At 43.8% G+C, this 19,516-nt stretch overlaps 1 protein-coding gene and 1 long non-coding RNA gene across 3 annotated transcripts in view; both read right to left on the bottom strand.

Annotated features, from left to right (window-relative positions):
- Window positions 1-8,569: 8,569 nt before the first annotated feature.
- On the bottom strand, window positions 8,570-17,323 carry CREG1 (cellular repressor of E1A stimulated genes 1). Of its 2 annotated transcripts, XM_077342252.1 has the most exons (4): window positions 17,029-17,316; window positions 11,846-11,965; window positions 11,031-11,215; window positions 8,570-9,483 (listed from the first exon to the last, which is right to left on the bottom strand). In XM_077342252.1, the coding sequence occupies exons 1-4, from the start codon at window positions 17,287-17,289 to the stop codon at window positions 9,480-9,482; spliced, it is 570 nt and encodes a 189-aa protein (XP_077198367.1). In that variant the 5' UTR covers window positions 17,290-17,316; the 3' UTR covers window positions 8,570-9,479. The 2 variants fall into 2 exon arrangements, with proteins under 2 accessions (XP_077198367.1, XP_077198368.1); XM_077342253.1 differs by lacking the exon at window positions 8,570-9,483 and having other exon boundaries at window positions 11,030-11,215; window positions 17,029-17,323.
- An 823-nt stretch (window positions 17,324-18,146) lies between these two features.
- Window positions 18,147-19,516, bottom strand: part of LOC143839776 (uncharacterized) — a 60,580-nt gene continuing 59,210 nt past the window's right edge. Inside the window, exon 3 of the long non-coding RNA XR_013231854.1 lies at window positions 18,147-18,363. This is a non-coding gene — a long non-coding RNA (uncharacterized LOC143839776). The remainder of the gene's footprint in view (window positions 18,364-19,516) is intronic.

Here is a 19,516-nt window from a genome sequence, read left to right as displayed (position 1 = left end):
CACTGTTTTCGGCCGAAAATCGCGCCCGTGAGGGGACGGGGATTTTTTTTTTCACTGGGGGGGAGCGTGGCAACGATGAAACGGCAGCTCAAACGTCACCTGCTAGCTGGATGGGTCTCTCCGTTGCAACGGGTGTGTTCTTTTTTTTTTTTAAACCTTCCTTAAAGGGAAAGGGGCTGTTTGGGAGCATGATAACGGCTGCCCATTGGCTGCTTGACGGCCAGGGGCGGGACACAGCTCAGCAATAGCGTTTCCTTTCTAGCGATTTTTGCCGAGACCGGAACCCTGTGGGAAACGATAGAAACGCAACTGGATTCCACTACAAAGGCAGGTATGCATAACGACAAATTCCACTATTTAAAATGGTGATTTTTCATTCAGCAAACAATTTGCTACATGGATCCCGGTGCGAAATGGCCCCTTGTTCTGGTTCACTACAGTGAAGCTTTGACTGACTGACTCCTGGTTCCTGACTTTGGCCTGATTCTTGACTACGCTCTCAGCTCTAGACCTGTGGTTTGGCTTTTGACCTTGTCCCTGACTTCTGACCACAGTATAGCTTCGACTGTTTATCTGGCTCTTGACCCCAGCTCAGCTTGACTCCACTCCCTACCCTGCTTACTGTGTGAACTGTCTCTCTGGCTGTTGACCTCTTGGACTTGACTCTGGACACTGGCCTCTGGCTCTTGCCCTCTTGCCTTGGCACAACAACCCAGCCAAGTAGGTGCAGCCCAGCAGAGCAGCACACAATCCTTGCTCAGCAGCTAGCCACCATCAGTTTTTGAAGGCAGCCCAATTTGCACCTGCAGGCCCTGAAATTGCAATATTTTACATACAAGGAGATATTATTTATTTATTATTTTATATTTACCCCACCATTCCCCATAAGGGCTCAGGGCAGCTAATTACTGACATCCAGAGGCGATTAAAATGTCTTAATTTGGGATTTCATTTTTCAATATGTTAAAGCTATTTACTATTTGTTCAGACTGTCTCCTGTATCCAATAGAGCAGTGGTCCCCAACCTTTTTATCACCAGGGACTGGTCAACCCTTGACAATTTTACTGAGGCCCGGGGGGGGGGGGTTAGTCTTTTGCCGAGGGATGTCATTGTGGCCGCCTGGGCCCCTGCTCCACTTGCTTTCCCGCCAGTCTCCTGACTTCCCGCCGCCTGCTGGGGGGCACTGCCATCAACAGCTGCGCAGTGCCATGCCAAGGGGGAGCCCCAGCCATGGCGGCTGCTGGAGACCTCCAAAGGTGAGCCAGCTGCAGAGTGCCAGGGCAGCCCCCGAGGCAGCAGCAGGGGAGGAGGATGAGGAGGAGCCACGGCCCAGTACCAACTGATCCACGCACCGGTCCCGGTTCCAGGATCGGGGGTTGGGGACCACTGCAATAGTGAATAAAGTATGTCTAGTTCTACAAAGGCTGTCCTAGAGTGCCTCAGGCTGCAGCCACACACAGACACATACTCTTAAATCATGTCTGACTGATTTTGAATGCTTTCTTCATTGTATCAGCCCAACAAAAGGAACTATAGACCTTTAAAAACAAAAAACAAAAGTCCTTAGGGATTCAAAGGATCAAATGGGCAGTCTATGTGACAGTAGGAAATGCTGATTTAAAAAACCACATGGGGGGGGGAGGAAATGAAGGGGGGAACCTACCATGTGTAAACCCTATGGCCACCACACTGAATCAGCAGCAATGGGAAATAGAGTATCACTACCATATAGAAATCCCTTAAATGTACTTTTAAAGTTGTTGCTCAAGGAAGATCTGATTGACAGCTAGCTGTGCATTTGTGGGATGGGGGAGTGTCAGCTCATGAAACCGTCTTGTTCTTGTGGTGTCAATGGGATAAGCAATGCACTAAGATTTTTTGTGTATTCATTCCACACACACAGAAATCCTAAATGGCAGTTGTCCTTAGGTATGCTGAACTCTTGACTACTCACCTGACCAACAGAAATCAAGTTGAACTAAATCTTGTAAACAGCAGGGAGGTATGAAGCTCAACAAGTTGTATTTGCTGTACTCAAAATTAGGGATGGGCATGTGCTGCATGATGAGCCAAAATCCATGCCAAATTCTGGCCAGATCAGGGTTTGGGGGGCAACATGTGGTTGCATATTGTCTCTGAAAAAATCTCGGAGTTTTTGGGTGTGGTTTGAAAAACAAAACCCATCCAGAAACTCTGCTGTGAAAATGTTAGACCAACAGTGTGTGCGTGTGTGTGTGTGGGGGGGGGGGCTCCTGGCCCTGGAAACACTAATAGGAACCCTCCAAAGCTTGTCAGTTGCAGTAAAATGAGGGATTACTCTTTGAGGGTTTCTTGGGAGGACTTCAACTTAGTCCTCTGTCATTTTATCCCCCCTTCACACACACACACACACACACAGGGCTAGTTTTCATTTTGGGGTGATTAGTGTTTGTCTTTACTGACCACTGACTTGATGTTACCGTTCTACATTAGAACACCCACACCCGCACACACCAGTTTGCTTCTTCTTGGAGGTGATCTATCTTTGTCAACTTGCCTGCTTTCCATTTCTACCCACCCTGCCCTGGAGACCATGTTCCAGAAAAGTGTAACTGGGTGACTTCCCTTTACTCCCAGCTCTCCATTTTAAATTCCACCACACACACATACACAATCTCCTTCTCCTTGGGGGTGACCTGTCTGTTCACACAGGGGACAGAGGAGAATGGGAAACATGGCTGTGATGATACAGAGTAGCCTGAGGGAGTGGTTCGGTGGCAGACACATCACCGATGGCTACCTGGTCACGGTGTTGGCAATAGCACACAAGCTGCGGTGAAGGGTGTGCTCCCGAGGACCAGCACCCTTGAGAATAGGTGTCTGCTGCTGCCAGTGCCTCGGCAGCCACATCTCATGCAGAATCAAGACTGCACATCTGCTGCAAGAGAGGCAGGGAGAGGAGGAAGACGTTAAACACTGGCTCATCCTGGATGTGGCCACCCAGTGGAACTTCTCCTTTGCCATGATTGTGCATACACTTGGCGTGTTGGTTAAGAGCAGCAGCTTCGAATCTGGCAAACTAGGTTTGATTCCCTACTCCTCCACCTATAGCCAGCTGGTTGACCTTGGGCTAGTCACAGCCCTGATGGTACTGTTCTCACAGAGCAATCCTGTCTGAGTTCTCTCAGACTTAACTACCTCACAGGGTGTCTGTTGTGACGAGAGGAAGGGAAGGCAATTGTAAGCCACTTTGAGATTCCTTTGGGTAGTGAAAAGCAGGGTATAAAACCCCACTCTTTGCCTTCTGCATGTGGAAGAGCAGAGGAACACGATGCGGGATCACCCAACATAAGAAAGAGGAGCTCAGCATCCAGATTAACTTAGGAATACGCATGTACTTGTAGAGGATTCAGATATTTCCCAGGGCAGCAAAATTAGTACATTTTAAATAGCACTAACATTTCTAAATTAAACTAGGACTTGTCTATAAATTGCATCACATTATTTTAGCATCTGGCATCCAAGAATGTTTAAAAGGGGGTGCTAAGCCTCCCAGATCCCTCTGTTATTAAGAAGTGTTTGTTCCCCGAGGGTTTAAATTAAAATAAGCCTGTTTTAAAATTAACGGTAGAAAATTGCATTCATTATCATCCAACTAATCTACAGTGTGTAGCACCCTCTTCTGGGCATTCATGATAGGACAGGAGCAGCAGCATCCTACTTCCTTAAGAAACACCTGCTTTGCTTCAAATCAAGAGAAAATACAGGTGGGCAAATGAGTTGCCTTCAGGGAAGACTAAAGTTCAGTTCAGACACCACAAACAATCAACAGTGAAGATGAGCCTGGTGCTGGTTAGCTGTTGCATTCCCTCTTTCCTCCTGCCGTGGCTTAAGATGGATAGCTGACTCCTTCTGCATCAATTCACATCATAAAAACAATGAGGTGGAACCAGCCTCAAAATGATTGCAACAACTTAACTTCAGCAACACAGTGTAGATCCTTGTGTTGTAGTGACAGCTGCTGCCAAAGCAACATTTTTTGAAAATCTGCACATCCAATCAAATCTCAAATAGTCAGTCAGGTGCCTTGTTGGTCAAAAGCCCTACCTGAGCCCACAGACTTCTTAAAAACACTGGGAAGATGTCAGAAAAATGTATTGGCAGGCACCATGTTGGGGACTCCTGGCCTAGCTGAATACTTCTATCTTGGCAGGATTTTTGAGAGCCTGACAATTATATGCTTAAATTTTAGTTTGCTCACGATGCCTGATGACATTTTTTTTGTGATTTAAGGCCATGTTCCCCAAACCCCATGCTGTGGAGCGCTCGGTACCGGGCTGTGGCAGTGGGGAGGGAGGCCAGCAGGTGTGCCTCCCCCCCCCCACACAGTGCAGCACTCAAGCCTAGCCATGCTGTGGGAGGGAGGCGCGGGCGCAAACACACAGGCGCAGAGCTGCTGCACCTGCGCCTCCCCCCCTGCAGCACAGCTAGGTTTGAGCGCCGCGCAGTGGGGGGAAGCCACTGGCGTGCCAGTGCCCATGACTCCCTCTCCCCCCCCCCAGTCCCCGGGCCTCCATCTCCCCACCTTGGTCCCTGGCCTGAAAAAGGTTGGGGACCACTGATTTCAGGTACAACGTACAGGTCAAGGCACAGCTTTCTAATAGCACACCTGGTGACTCCAAAATAAACAGGCTCCACAAGGCCAGCCTAATGTGGGAAGGGACAGAAGGTCATCAAGAACTCTCAGTTTCAAGCATCTCTAACCATCTGCCACTCCTGGGAGACCAAGATGCTGTTCTTGGGAACAGGCGCATCATCCAGCCCACATGTGGCCATTTACTGATAGGGGAGATCTAGAACCAGGTGGGTCTGATAGAAGCATATTAATACATACCACTTTTTTGATTAGCCAATGCTATTTTTTAATTTGAAGTTATTTTTGACATTTTTTTTAAAAAATGTTTAAACTGTGCTTTAAATTGTTTTAACAAATTTTGAATTGAAAATATATTCAGTACATCTTGTTGTACACGGCCCAGAGCTAGATTACTGGGATGGGTGGTATAGAAAAGCAACTAATAAATATCATTCTAGTGAAGTCCAGAGACTTCATTTCCATGGTGGAGGCTCAGCCTTCATGAATTCTGACACCAAGTGTCTTATTGGGCAAAGCGCACATGTGCACGTACACACACACACACACAAACTACTAGAGATCTAAGCAATATAGGAACCCTGTCTCTGCCCAACCCCATACATTCACTCTGATGCTTATACTCAGACAGATTAGGCAAATTATTAAAATTTTCTGTTGTTCGTTGTGCTGAAAGGGATCAACTCTAGAACCCAGTTGACAGAAAATTTTGATTGAAAGGGGAGAGGCAAGTGGTTCATCTGCTGCCCACACTTTCCTGTCACACCTGTACTCTTACCTCAATTGTAGCTGGATTAGGCACAGTAGGTAAAGCTGTATACTTTGCAGAAGTTGCTCCCGCCAGAAGTATTTCTTAAATGTTTTGCTGCTGCCAGTTTCCTCTCTACTACACACATGTTTGTTATTAGTATATTTATATTTATATTTATATTTATATTTATATTTATATTTATATTTATATTTATATTTATATTTATATTTATATTTATATTTATATTTATATTTATATTTATATTTATATTTATATTTATATTTATATTTATATTTATATTTATATTTATATTTATATTTATATTTATATTTATATTTATATTTATATTTATATTTATATTTATTGACCATCACTCTCGGCCTGGTCCGCTCATGGTGGTTTACATAAAACATTTAAACCACATAAAACCCCAACACATAAAGCCATAATGGCAGCAAAAATTCTTGCACAACAGTCTGCAGCTCTGTCTTACAGGCTCTGCAGAACATTGATAGCTCTGTCAGGGAGCTCATTCCACCAGGTTGGGGCCAGGACCAAGTTACAGAATCAAGGTTATTATTACCATAGTGTGTAAGAAGAGCATTAAATCACAGTGCTTAGGCCAATCCAAGCATTCTTTAAGGGAATCCATTCTGTGGGAAACACAAGGCAACAGCAAGGACAGACAAAATTAACAATTCTAAAAACAAACAAACAGGGAAAACACTGCTTCTAAAAAGAGATTTCCATTCTCTGTTCTGCATTACTGCATTTTGCCTTATAAAGTTTTTTTGGCTTTTTATTTATATCCCATCTTTCCTCTAGTCAAACATGAAAGTCATTTTAAAAATATCATTAGCAACTGGAGAGTGCCCAGTTTAGATGCTGCAATTTTTAACTTTATAAAAATGTTTATACGATTCATATCAAGAGAAATGCTTTTGTTGCTGCTGTTTGTTAATGCAGTCTGTGTAAAAACAACATCCCAGAAGTGTAATATTCCACACCTGTTCCCACAGGTACGCTTGCTGTAAACGAAAGCAGCATGTGCTCTGGGCAAATAGAAGAGACATTCTGTTCAGACAACTGCATCTTACATAGTTTTATCTATAGAGTTGAAAGAAGGCATTTGCAAAAGAAAATTAATGACAGGAAACAGCAATAGAATTAAAAGAACCACCAATATGGGATGCTTTCACAGTCAGTTCTCTGTTTCAGCCATTTGGCTTGTGCGTATTTTCTTTTTCCTGTTCCCACAGTATGCTGTCCTGCATTCATGCCCCAGCTCATTTTTTCCCTTGAAAAACCAGGGAATAAAACCTTCCCCGCACTGTTGTGGTGATCTTTCTAGCATGTTAGGATGCCCCTTTATCCTTCCCCCCCCCCCTCTGCAGTGACATGTAAACTTTTTTTCTCTTTGGGGCACTGAGAAACTGCAGAGCTATTGCTGAATGAACATGTGACAGACAGCACTTTAGCCTCAAAATGCTGGAATTTCAGGAAACCACAAAGTGAAGGATTAATTCTTCAATGTAGTGGAATGCTCAAGTGACAGGCTGCTCCAAGCACTCTAACCAGCGAGCATCAGCTATGATAGAAGTGATATGAAAACTGTATGCTGAAGGAATAGGGTTTTTCTGACAAAAGACCTGTGTGAAGAGATCAGTTTGAGCTTTAACTGTTAAAATATCTACTCTGATGAACATTTACTCTTTGACTAAATAGTCTGGATTCAGGCTAAACCAAAGACAGTTCTGCACACACAAGAGAACTGAGAATATTGTTTAGGAAAGTGATTGGATTGCAAATTGAGACTCCCAATGTGGCTAAAGGTAAGGGGTGAAATCTTCTACAGAGAGAATAATAGATTCATAGAGTTGGAAGGGACCTCCTGGGTCATCTAGTCGAACCCCCCTGCACAACTAAGGGCAGGGGTAGTCAACCTGTGGTCCTCCAGATGTTCACGGACTACAGTTCCCATGAGCTCATGGGAATTGTAGTCCGTGAACATCTGGAGGACCACAGGTTGACTACCCCTGACTAAGGGCACTCACAACCCTATTGCTCATCCACTGTAACCTGCCACCTCCTTGAACCTTCACAGAATCAGCCTGTCAGATGGCTATCCAGCCTCTGTTTAAAAATCTCCAAAGATGGAGAATCCACCACCTCCCAAGGAAGACTGTTCCACTGAGAAACTGCTCTGTCCAGAACTTCTTCCGGATGTTGAGATTGAATGTATTTTGAATTAATTTCATCCCATTGGTTCTGGTCTGTCCCTCCGGGGCAAGAGAGAACAACTCTGCTCCATCCTCTGGATGGCAGCCTTTTAATACTTGAAGATGGTTATCAGATCCCTTCTCAGTTGTCATCTCTCCAGGCTAAACAGACCAAGCTCCCCCCACCTTTCCTCATATGTCTTGGTCTCCAAACCCCTCACTATCTTTGTTGCCCTCCTGTGGACATGCTCCAGTTTGTCTACATCCCTCTAACTAGTTAAAAAGAGAAATTAGGTGTGAGGGTTTCCCTGGTCTGATGTGGATACTGCTATGGACACTTCACATAAAGGAAAAGAAATACTTAATGTAGAACAGCAATAGCCATCAGTGGAGATGGAAATTTGCTCATGAATGAACCAATTAAGCAAGACCAGATTAGTGCTCAGTTTTCTTCTGTTCACTATCATAGAATCATAGAGTTGGAAGGTAGCACCAGGGTCATCTAGTCCAACCCCCTGCACAATGCAGGAACTCACGGCTACCTGTCTACCCACAGTGACCCCAATTTCATGGCCAAAAGTCTCCAGAATCTAGTCTGGCCTGGAGGAAATTCACCTACCATCCCACAGTGACAAGTACCAATTCCCTGTGTATGCAAGGAAGAGCCACAAGAGTCAAGCACTGGTACATCCCTTCCTGCCCACCCACTCACAATCCGCCTAAATTAATAAAATCAGCATTTTTGTCAGATGACTATCTAGCCTCTGCTTAAAAACTGGCAAAGAAGAACTCACCACGTCCTGAGGAAGCCTAACAACAGGCTTCCATACCTACTATGCCTCTTATAGTTCACTATCAAAATCTCTCTTGGTTGCATAAGACAAGGTTAATGAGCAATCATGCCGTAATTGACAAATCTTTTAAAACAAAATTTGTGGTTGATAGAAATAATCAGATTACACAAATCAAGATGTGGCATAATTTATTGCTCACTCCACTTCAACTTTGATGCTACATTCATTTGAGAGTCAGCTTTGCTACTTGTTTTTGGCAAGTTTGATGCAGTGAATCCAGGTATTGCTCATCTTCTAATCAAGGGCTGCTTCCACACCAGGATGATTTTCTGTCATAGTCAGGCTGCTGATGCAATTTGGTAGAAACAGTGTCTAATTTTATTAATTATTGCCAGGGAATGGCCCCTTGTGGCCATCAACAAATAGAAAGGAATAACTTACTTGCATTTCACCAAGGCCCTACAATTACACTGTTTCTCCTTCTCTGTTACCTCTACAGACACAAGGAAATGTTCAAAACGATACAAGCCCCCCCCCCCCAAATATAGTGTCTTTACAGGTTTACCTAAGGGGGTGTGAGGGGGGGGTGTGCATATAAAGTATGGGTTGTTAACAGCCTGTGAACCAACACAGGATGACATTAGGTGTCTGCTTCCCTCTCCATGGTTTGCTTCAAGCATGATGCAGTAAGCCAGTACTGCATCCAACTGGGGCTAATGTTGAGTTCCCTCATAACACTGTTTTGTTCAAATGGGTAGCCGTGTTGGTCTGAAATAGCACAATAAAATCAGAGTCCAGTAGCAACTTTAAGACCAACAAAGATTTGTGTACTACTTCAGACAATGCATAGAAAGGCACTTGTAAGTATTAACAGATCACAGCCAGGATTCCGTCACTGTGTAGGTTATAAGAATTGAAAGGCTTGATTGCAGAGAGTGTGTACAGCATAAGCTATGTCATCAGAGATGCAAATGTCTGCACAGATTTGGCATTCCAGAATTCTCTCTTCTTTGCCAGCATTTGTAGCTTGGGTTGCATAATGCTAAACTGTCCAGCAGATAATAATTTCATACAAAAGTTTTCAACTACAAAGAGGAAAAAGAAAAAGTTATCAAACTCATATGCAGGCATTAGTATATTCTATGTATTTCACTACTCCCCACCCAAAACCTCTAAACCACTTGAGTGAACACAATTAAGGGGCACTATCCAGTGGAACAACAACAACACTTTTATGTCTCTTCCACAGGAAATCAGGCCTAGTTTGTTTCTAACTCTACTGAAATCCAGGATGTTATAACTACTCAACTTTTCCATGGAGTGGAGAGAGTTGCCAATGAGAACTTTTGCTCCTCTCCCAAAATACTAGACCTCAACAATATCCACTGAGACGGATGGGCTGTAGTTTCAGGACAGACCTCTGTATAATAATGCTAGGTGGCAACAGGAAGAGAAGGCCTTGGCATGTATGCCGGATTGTTGGCCCTCCAGAGGAACCAGTTGGCTATGGTGTTAGACAGGATGTTGGACTAGATCAGGGGTAGTCAAACTGAGGCCCTCCAGATGTCCATGAACTACAATTCCCAGAAGCCCCTGCCAGCAAATGCTGGCAGGGGCTTCTGGGAATTGTAGTTCATGGACATCTGGAGGGCCTCAGTTTGACTACCCCTGGACTAGATGGACCATTGGTCTTATCCAGCAGGGCTCATAGGTTTTTGTGCTGAGTTGTGCCCAGTATCTTGAACGCATCAGCACAACATATCAAGTCTCTGCTTTACTGGAAACATGGCCTATTAACACAGCAATGAATCCAATCCTCTCTTGCCTCTATCCAACAGTCCCATGAACTCTCACCTACACCAAAAGTTCATAATGGAAAACAGGAAACAAAATACCATGAGGGTCTGTAATGAAGAGGAGTCAGGTAAAACGCCCTTCTGGCAGAAGAATTATAGCAAGCTTTCCATTCACTTAAGTGAGGAGGGGGGTGCAGTTCCCCTGCTTTATGTCAACCCTGCATCACACAGTATTTTATACACAAGGCTCCCCCATCCCAAATGACCTGCATCAAATTCTGGAGATCGCAGGGGGCTAATGGTGAGGATGGGGGAAGCAAGAAAGATTTGAAGCACATCTTCTTTGTGATTTGTGGGAACCTAGCCATGGGCTTTCCCCACACTTCACATTAACCACTACACAAAAAGATCTCTCAACAGTTTCCTTTCTCTTCCCTGTCCGAAGCACTGACCAACTTCCACACATCCCAAGGATTCCCAGTTTTGCATCTCCAAACATATGCTATTAACAGCCATTCATTGATTTTACTAGTAAAGGCAAACTTTTAATATGAAAGCCGAATTCCAAATCACAACATAAGAAAACACCCTTTGAAGACCTCTTATTTACAGTTCCTGTCTCATTTGTAGCTTTACCCTTCTGATATTCCACCGACTTACATATTGTTCCTTTGGAGGCTAAACCAGCTGAGGCCTTTATGTAATGGCAGCTTCCCAAAAGATCGGATGAAATCACTTTAGGAAACATCCTCCATGAAAAAGGGCTATGGAACCAGGAAATCAACAGTTGAAAAGCCCAACCCCCCCCCCCCAGTGCACTAATATTGTATACTTACTAAGGGGTAGCTTTAAAATAGTCTTCGGGGGTCACCATTTCAATCCCCCCAAAATGGCTCAGGACCCAGATGTTGGCAATGTTGAGCTTGGCAAAGAACCAGTTATGACCAGGGGGCCAGTCCTGCATTTCAGGATGTCTGCTGAACAGGGCTCTCTTTGCAAAGTCTGCCTCAATTCCAGCCACCTAGCAAGCAAAGTACATAGGATGTAAGCCATGATATTTTATCTTTTCCTGTGAGCCACCCCAAGTCCCCTATGAGGAAAGAATGCAGTGTCTGAATTAAATAAATAAACCAACATCAACACAGTTGCACAGCAAACATGGCTAATGGCAGCATTAGAAATTCATATATGAGAAGATGGGGAAGTGGTCTCCTGACCACTGTTGCTGGACAGCTGTTACTACCCTTGTGTAAACAAATTATCAAGGTTCTAACTTGTAGATTACCTTGGATCCCACCCCAGGTAAATGTGTCATTTCAAGAAAAGAATATCAAGGTAGTATTGCTTACTTCAGAACCACTGTTATGATGTCGACTCTACACTTCAGAAGCCACATGTGCATTGTTTATTTATTTGTTTATTTTATTTCTATACCGCCCTCCCCGAAGGCTCTGGGCAGTTTACAGGAAACAACAAAATAGTACAGGTAACATCATTCAAGTAACTGTAAGGTGGTAACAATGACAATAACATTTACATAACAATACCAACAATAACATTAAAAGAAGGTGAAACTGCAAGAACCTTAGCTCAACTCGTACTGAGACCCAGGGGTTGGGTGGATTTGTTTTCTTGAGAAGCATACATTTACCTTTTCAACTACTCCATAGAAGATCACACGGGCACACAGAGGACTCTGAGGATCATAGCTCTTCTCCTTGCAATATGAAGTCTGTGCCAAAGAGAGTGTTAAGGAGGCATTTCCATTGACCTGAAATACAAGGAGCAAAGTGGATTTCATAACTCGTATTTCAGTGCATAGGGAATTTAAGGTATTACAAAGTGCCATCAGGTGTTGCACCCAGCAACAAATATTGCATGATGAGTTGCAATAGTAGATTTCCCCCACTGCCTTCTCTTCCTACCAGCACCCTGGCACTTATCCCAGAAATCTCAAGGACCCATTATGGGGAAAACACACCACACTACAAGAGGCTGCAATGAGTAGGGATGGCACAAACCAGATTTTTGTGGTTCGGTTCTCCTTGCTACTTTTTGCATTTTTCGTGAAGAGCAGAAAGCAGAGGTATATATCACTGAGCCATGTAACCCTGCTTTCTACTCTTCATGAACTGCTACAAATGCAGAGAGGTAGCTCTTCAGTTTGCAAACATTGCTTCGCAAGCTCCAAGAAAGTCAAAATTCATGAAGAACTTTAGTACATCCGCTGGTTTGTGTCCATCCCTAGCAGTGACAACAGAGAATTCTCCTTCTCCATATTCCATTGACAGCTCATGCAGAAACGTCATCAGATTTCAGGGCACTAAAACAAATCAAAAAAATAATTATATAAAGAAATTTTCTACAGGTTACATGATTAGGTCATAAAAGTCACATGGCATTGAAATCTACCCCCTCCCCCAGCACAAATTTAAGGATTTTATGATCTCTAATTCCATCAGATTAATTTTTCCAGGGAGTGAATAACATATCAGAAGCATATGCTTTAGGCATATCATCAAGCAGCTTGCATTTCATATTCAAACAGCAGCAGGCCATTAGAGTGACAGTCAATTCCAAGAAGCAGCTCAGTCATTTATCTGCAAGCAGATGTCTCCACGTGATGGTACACCACACAGTTGTCCTGGGTACTGCAAATGATAAGAGACCATAGCACCCTTGAAATGATCCTTCCTCTTCTGCAGAGGGAAATGAGGGTAAGATTTGACATTCTGCTTCTGTGACATATCTTTCACGGGTCACCAACCTTTGCTTTAATGAGAGGTTCTGCTGATCAAGGAGAAAATGTCAAGGAGAAGAGGTCAGAGGTCAGCCATATTAGAATGCTGAAGCAAGCTGTAATACAAATATACTAGCTATGCAAGTAACAAGTTTGCTGAATCAGGGAATGTTTTTAATGCCTATCAGTTACCTAAGAGGTTAAAATAAGCTTATCAGCAGTTAGCAAATATTTATGCAAGGAAAATAGTTATGCATGAGACAAACAAGTTAGCAGAAATCTTGAAAAGTTTTAAGGAGGAATCTTAAGGGTCTTGAAAGAGGAAGTGGATGGCATTGTCCAACTGGTTTTCATTTGGCGCAGTATTGATTTGTTAATAACTGGATAAGTTTTAATTTTCTATAATGATGTAATTTTGCTTATATAAGGTGTAAGTTTTGCTTTGTTCAAGGGTCATCATCTTGAATTCATGTAGGGATAGATGCTTTCGATCATGATCAACAAAATAAAGATGTAAGCGTCTGAGAAGGAATTCGTGATGACTTTCTCCTTTGAGCCCCTTTGGGCAAACCCAATTTCGTCTCTGTCACCGAGTAACAAAAAGTATCCTCAGTTGCTCCCCCCTCCAGCCATGTTTACAAGTTTTGTTTAGTTCTAGTAAAAGAACATGGGCTAGGGAGACCACCAGAAATCCCTCCATTGTCATGGGACCACAAATGGATGATTAAGCCATGAACCAGCCCTACTGAAACCTGCAAGTAAATTGTAGGGTTGACTGGTTGGAAAATTTCAGGAAATTTTGGGGGTGGAACCTAGGGATGACCTTAACATGGTATAATAACATACACTGTCCACCCAGCCAAGCAACCATTTTCTCCAGGGGAACTGATTACATAACCAGGAGATCAGTGGTAACTCCAGGTGATATGCAGGCCCCTCCTGGAGGTTGGCAGCCCTAGTGGACTGCCTTAGCCATAGTTTGTTGCAACCCTTTTGTTATGAATAAGGCAAATCATGGTTTCAAAATCCATGTGAAGCCACAGTGTTTGTTTTTTAGTTTATAAACTATATGTAATTCATAATTCTTGTTGTTGAAATGTTGTTCTATGGTATTCTTATTGTTATTGTTATATTGATATTGATACTGTTCTATATAAATGTTCTAAAATGTTTTATGTAAACTGCCCAGAGCCATAGGGAAGGGCAGTATAAAAATCTAAATACATACATACATACATACATACATACATACATACATACATACATACATACATACATACATACATACATACATACATACATACATACATACATACATACATACATACGGAAAATAAATGGTTACGTGTTACATCTTAATAGGGTCACTATGCTTCCAATTGGGCAAGGTTGTTGCTATTATTTCCTCCGGTATCGTCTCAAGCCAACTCTTCTAGCAATACATAGGAAAGAAATCCGGCCTAATGACAGTGTAACATAATTCGGTAGGAGCTGTTGTGTTCTGAAGCATTTGTAATCCCTTTAACCTGGAGCTGCTTCCCTGCCCTTCCAAAGAATGCAGGAATTCAATGACAACTTAAATGTACACTTGTGGGATTGAAGTGGGCAGGATCATTTAATGACAAGGTGGCAAGACTGCAGCTTGCTCATTCAGCTAACACACTTTGCAGGTGATGCAATGGGAAGGAGGTTTACCTGTCCTGCTGATCAGCAGCAGAGAGTCCTATGCAGTACAGGCCTAGACAGGGGCACTGACGAGAAGAGAGATCACACACCTCCTTCTACAGCACTGCTTGGGGCTCACACTGAGTGAAAAATCATGGAATGTCTCCTCTTATAGATCCGAGCCAACTTGACCTGGTACTTCCACGCCTCCTTTGGCAGTGTGGATCTAACCCAACTCTTTCTCACACAACAATCCAGCCCAGCTGGGCACTGCAGACTGAGGGAATGACTGAGTGACTCCAGAAACTGTCTGAAAAGCAACAAATTAACAGCAACCCCCTCCCACCCCATAAACATGGTTTATTTGTTCTAATCACGTCATTTTTCAAAGGTGAAACTTGTTGTTTGGCAGTAGCATTTCCCCTTCAGGACAGTGATTCAGCTTCATTCCAAAAGTTGAACCACTACTTTATTGTATGATGTTGGGTGGGCATGGCCACCCATACACTTTACCCCATGGGGGGAATCACTTCTATGGTTTTACCTATTACCTTTTCTTAAGTGTGTTCCCACGATCAATAAACATGGAGACCCCAATCAGGCTATCACACACAGGTAGAAGTGGGAATGCTTCACCAGTTGAAACTAGGTTTCAGGTGAAAGACTGAGTCCTGTGACTTTTAAAAATGCTGAGTATCTGATGTTTCTGACAAAGTAAACTTTGAGTAACAAAAGTTGTTTGTGTCTAACGTGCTACTGGATTTTTTGAGATTGTTAATTAAAAATTAGCGAAGTGTTAAAAAGTGAGAGCCAGCAGTGGTTAGGAGTGTGGACTTCTAATCTGGCGAGCTAGGTTTCATTCCATGCTCCCCCACATGCTGGGTGACCTTGGGTTTGACACAGCACTGATAAAGCTGTTCTGACCGAGCAGTAATATCTGGGCTCTCTCAGCCTCACCCAACCCACAGGGTGTCTGCTGTGGGAAGATGAAAGGGAAGGTGAATGTAAGCCACTTTGAGACTCTTTCAGGTAGAGAAAAGCGGCATATAAGTAACCAACTCTTCTTCTGATTCTAACAGCAACTGGATTGCATTAGACAATCAGTCCGACAGCCAACAGAGTTCTAAGCACAAAATATATTTATGAGTAGCATTTATGAGTAGTGTCCACATACATTATTACATTTCCCCCCTTTTACAATCTAGTAAGGACAAAGTTCCTGTCCATGTAATTTACAGGCTCGTGGTGGGGCCATCCTAACCTGTAAGAGTACAAACATATTTTAAACTCATGATATCGGTTCTTGAGTGCCAAGATACAAGGAGAGATAGTCTTGAGTGGCCAAGGCTTTTCTGGAGTTTAAGCTAGATTCTTCAAGCCTAGCAAGCTAGCTACCATTCCATAAAGGGTTCCCTACTATTATTTTTCTACAGAATATGTATGCTGTCCACTAGAAAACAGATGACGGGTGCTTGAAATGCTATTTATTTATGTCATGATGCACATTCCACCAACCAGCAGAAAAAGCTAGCAGTTTACCCACAGGAAAATGAGTGGACATCTCAAATATCCTTGTTACTTGGAAACAATACAAAAGATATCTTATCCACTGACTACTGCCACTTTCTTCCTGAACCCACTTGGGGGGGGGGGGGGAAGGTTGTTAGATAGTCCTTGTTTGCCCACAAAGATAAAAGGCAGAATACCAGTTGATGCTCATTCTTTCTGTAAGCGGTTTGCAAAGATGCACCTGCTAAAACTCTTCCTTCTGCACAGAATTCAAAGGCACATAATATCTAACAATTCAATTCAGTTCTATTCAGAGGTCAGCTCATATATGCACGAGATATTTGCTTTTAGCTTTTAAAATCCTAGGTTCTTAAATATATATATTGTTCTCCTGTTTCCCTCCCAGCCATCCCACTTATTTTGGGTCCCCTTTGGGCTTCCTTTCTTTTACCTTAGATTCAGTTGGGTAGACGAACAGGAGTCTAATGGTACCTTTAAGGCCAACACGGTTTATTCATGGTATAAGCTTTTGTGTGTTTGTGTGTGTGTGTGCGCACGCACGCATGTACATGAAAGCTTATACCCGAATATTTCTTTTAAGGGGTTTTTGCTTTATGTTAATGTAACAACTGTATTTCTTGAAGTTGTAACCTTGGGTCAAAAAGTAGCACACACCTGTCAGCAAGCAAATATATGTGCACACCAGTTCGTGGGGAAATTAACAAGACAGCCTAATGAAGCCAGACACCGCTTTCTGTAGCACTCCATAGAAACAAGGCTGGGCGTTCCTGCTCAAATGCAGGGCTGAGCCGCGCAACAAGCAGAGCGACGCCGGAGGATTTCTGAACATGTGCAGAGTAAATGTCATTTCTGACGGGCGGAGTGGCACACCAGTCTGAGCCCCGAGGCGGGCCTCTCACCTGCAGATCCTTCACCGAGATTTCCATGGTAGTCAGGTACAGGTAGGGCACCCCGCTGCTGTTCGACACCTCCCCGTCGCTTATGGAGAAGACGTTGGCGAAAGGCTGGCCCCGCACCGGGTCGTGCGTCGAGATGGTGGCCAGCGCGCCCCAGTCGCAGGCGTGCGCCACGAAGCGCGCCATCCGCGCCGTCTCCTCGGCCGGTGGGACTCGCAGCGCCCCCGCCGCCCCCGCCAGCAGCACCCCCCAAAGCAGCCACATCGCCTCCCGCCAAGCTCCCGGCCTCAGTGGCAACCCAGCCAGCCGTCCGCCACCCTCTCTCTGCCAAGCTGCCCTTCTTGCGGGGAAGAAAAGCAGCAGGCAAGAGGCGGGCCGGGAGACTTTCAGCCAATCGTCACGCACGGCTCTCAGATCCTAGCCAATGAGGATTCAGTGAGGGCGGAAAAACCTTGCAGGTAGCTACCGAAGATGGGCGGGGATCCGATGGTCCTCGACCAATGGCACGGGGCTTTTGGATCCCCGCCCCGGGGAGAGAAATGGTGCTCACACGGCTACCCGCCTGAATCAGTCGGCTTTGGGGGGAGAAACGCCGGTCGGGGTGAGGGTATCTGTGGGCAGAAGAAATGTTCGACCTGCTTAGTCATCCGCCCAGCATCTCAGTGGAGTCCGGAAGCCCTGACAGTAGCGAACTCCCCCCTCTAAAAAACTGGATGTTCTGAAATAGAGTCCAGTGGCACCTTTAAGACCAAAACAGATTTATTCAAGGCGGAGGCTTTCGACTGCAAGCAATCTTCCTCAGACAAAATGGAACAAGGATCATGAGAGTACAAGTATAGAGAAAAGGTGCAATAGGGGCAAATTAGTAAACTATCAAAATATCCAGATTGAGCTATATTATTCCATATGATAATTATCGCTAAATCAGTCCGTTTGAGTTCAGTTTTAATTTTTTACATTACTTTTGATCAATCCAATTTCAGCTCCCCCCTCCCAAAAAAAGGGGTGAGAAGGGGGGGGGGGGAAATAGCTGTTCAGGATTTGTTTTATTGTTTTACCTGAAAGCCTTCCGTTCAGCAGGTGGCATGTAAATTTTCTAAAACAGAAGCTTTGCCTTGCATGTTTTGAATTTTTGAAACTTACCAGTCACCAGAGGGCGCTGGTTTGTTTCCGTTGAAAGAATCCGGTCTGTTGAATAAGAAAGCTGAAAGTCGAAATTGGTAGATGATCACCGTCCCAGGGTTTGGCCCACTAAGAAGTATTTGCTGGAGGCCTGGAGCAGAAGCAAGTGAGCCACACTGGGTGGAAGGGGGGTATGTTTATTAGTTTCACAAATGCCTAATAAAAGTGAATAGAATAATAACAACAACAATGGGTATCATGTGGCATAATAAAAACAAGTTTATATTCTATCAAAGATTATTTATTTATTTATTTATTTTAGACTTTTATACTGCCCTTCCATATGGCTCTGGGCAGTTTACATAAAACATCATAGGGTAGTTACATAGAACATAGTAACAAATATAACAATCATAACATAACATATCATCGACTAGAACAATATTTCAAGAAGAACAGTAACTTTAACAGAACCCTTAGGTAGGTTGGCCTGCTTAACCTCGTATGTTGCCCCAGATTTATGCTCCCATACAAGGACTTTCCACCATTTTTTTCTGTTTTAGCTTGTCAATCAGTGTCACATGATGTAAACTCCTAGACACCTTCCAACACCATCTTTTCACATCTGAGTGCACATCTGTCGACTGCAGCAGAAGTGGAAGGGACTGGGCAGCCAGCCAGCAAGGCAGAAGCTGATGGAAGTGACATTCAGGGGTAGTTACAAGGGCGGGGAAAGCTTTCTGGGATGGCCCAAGTTTTTGGCGTCCGCAGGGATCAGCCCCAACATACACCTCATTGCATCCCATGGCCAAAAAGGGAACACATCTGCGACGAGTTGTATATCAGAGCTGATCCCTACAGATTTATCAGCAATCCCTTAAAGATTTATCTGCATCCCCTTAAAGTGGAACAACTGAGGGCTTGAGTCATGGTAGCAATTGGACCATCCCAGACCAGGCCCAATTCAATTAGGAAGTGCGAATTAGTCCCATGCGTAAACAGGAAGTGAGGCTGGCCAAATCCCTTGTTCAGAAGCGGTCAGAGGGAGACTTAAAGTCATTCAGCTAACTTCCCTGGCAGAGTAGGGATTTGAACCTGGATCTCCTAGATCCTTGTCCAACCCTCTAACCACCCAAGCTGCCTTGACTACCTTCTGTAAAAGCAGAAGGGTGGGATGTATGTGTTTAAAATAAATAATGCACTGTCTTCTCTTCCCCAACAGTTTGTGTTTTTGCCAACTAGAGGTGTGCTTCTGCTGTTTCGTACTGCTTATGGAGTTTCATGAATTTCCATAAACTATAGGGTAGGGTTGTGTCACACATTTCCAGCTTCCTCCTTGTAGATATTCCGGTTTAGAGCAAATATCATA

The sequence above is a fragment of the Paroedura picta genome, chromosome 6, assembly GCF_049243985.1.
Source record: "Paroedura picta isolate Pp20150507F chromosome 6, Ppicta_v3.0, whole genome shotgun sequence".
NCBI classification, from domain to species: domain Eukaryota; kingdom Metazoa; phylum Chordata; class Lepidosauria; order Squamata; family Gekkonidae; genus Paroedura; species Paroedura picta.
The sequence above is the reverse complement of the archived record's forward strand: the minus strand, read 5'-3'. Positions and strand labels throughout refer to the sequence as shown.

What these genes read in the sequence shown, in the direction of transcription:
- CREG1 (XM_077342252.1), bottom strand. Translation starts at nt 17,289, where the DNA reads ATGTGGCTGCTTTGGGGGGTGCTGCTGGCGGGGGCGGCGGGGGCGCTG. An exon ending in TCTCGGTGAAGGATCTGCAG is followed by an intron (nt 11,966 to 17,028) that starts GTGAGAGGCCCG and finishes CTTGTATTTCAG; the next exon opens with GTCAATGGAAATGCCTCCTT. An exon ending in TCTATGGAGTAGTTGAAAAG is followed by an intron (nt 11,216 to 11,845) that starts GTAAATGTATGC and finishes TTTGCTTGCTAG; the next exon opens with GTGGCTGGAATTGAGGCAGA.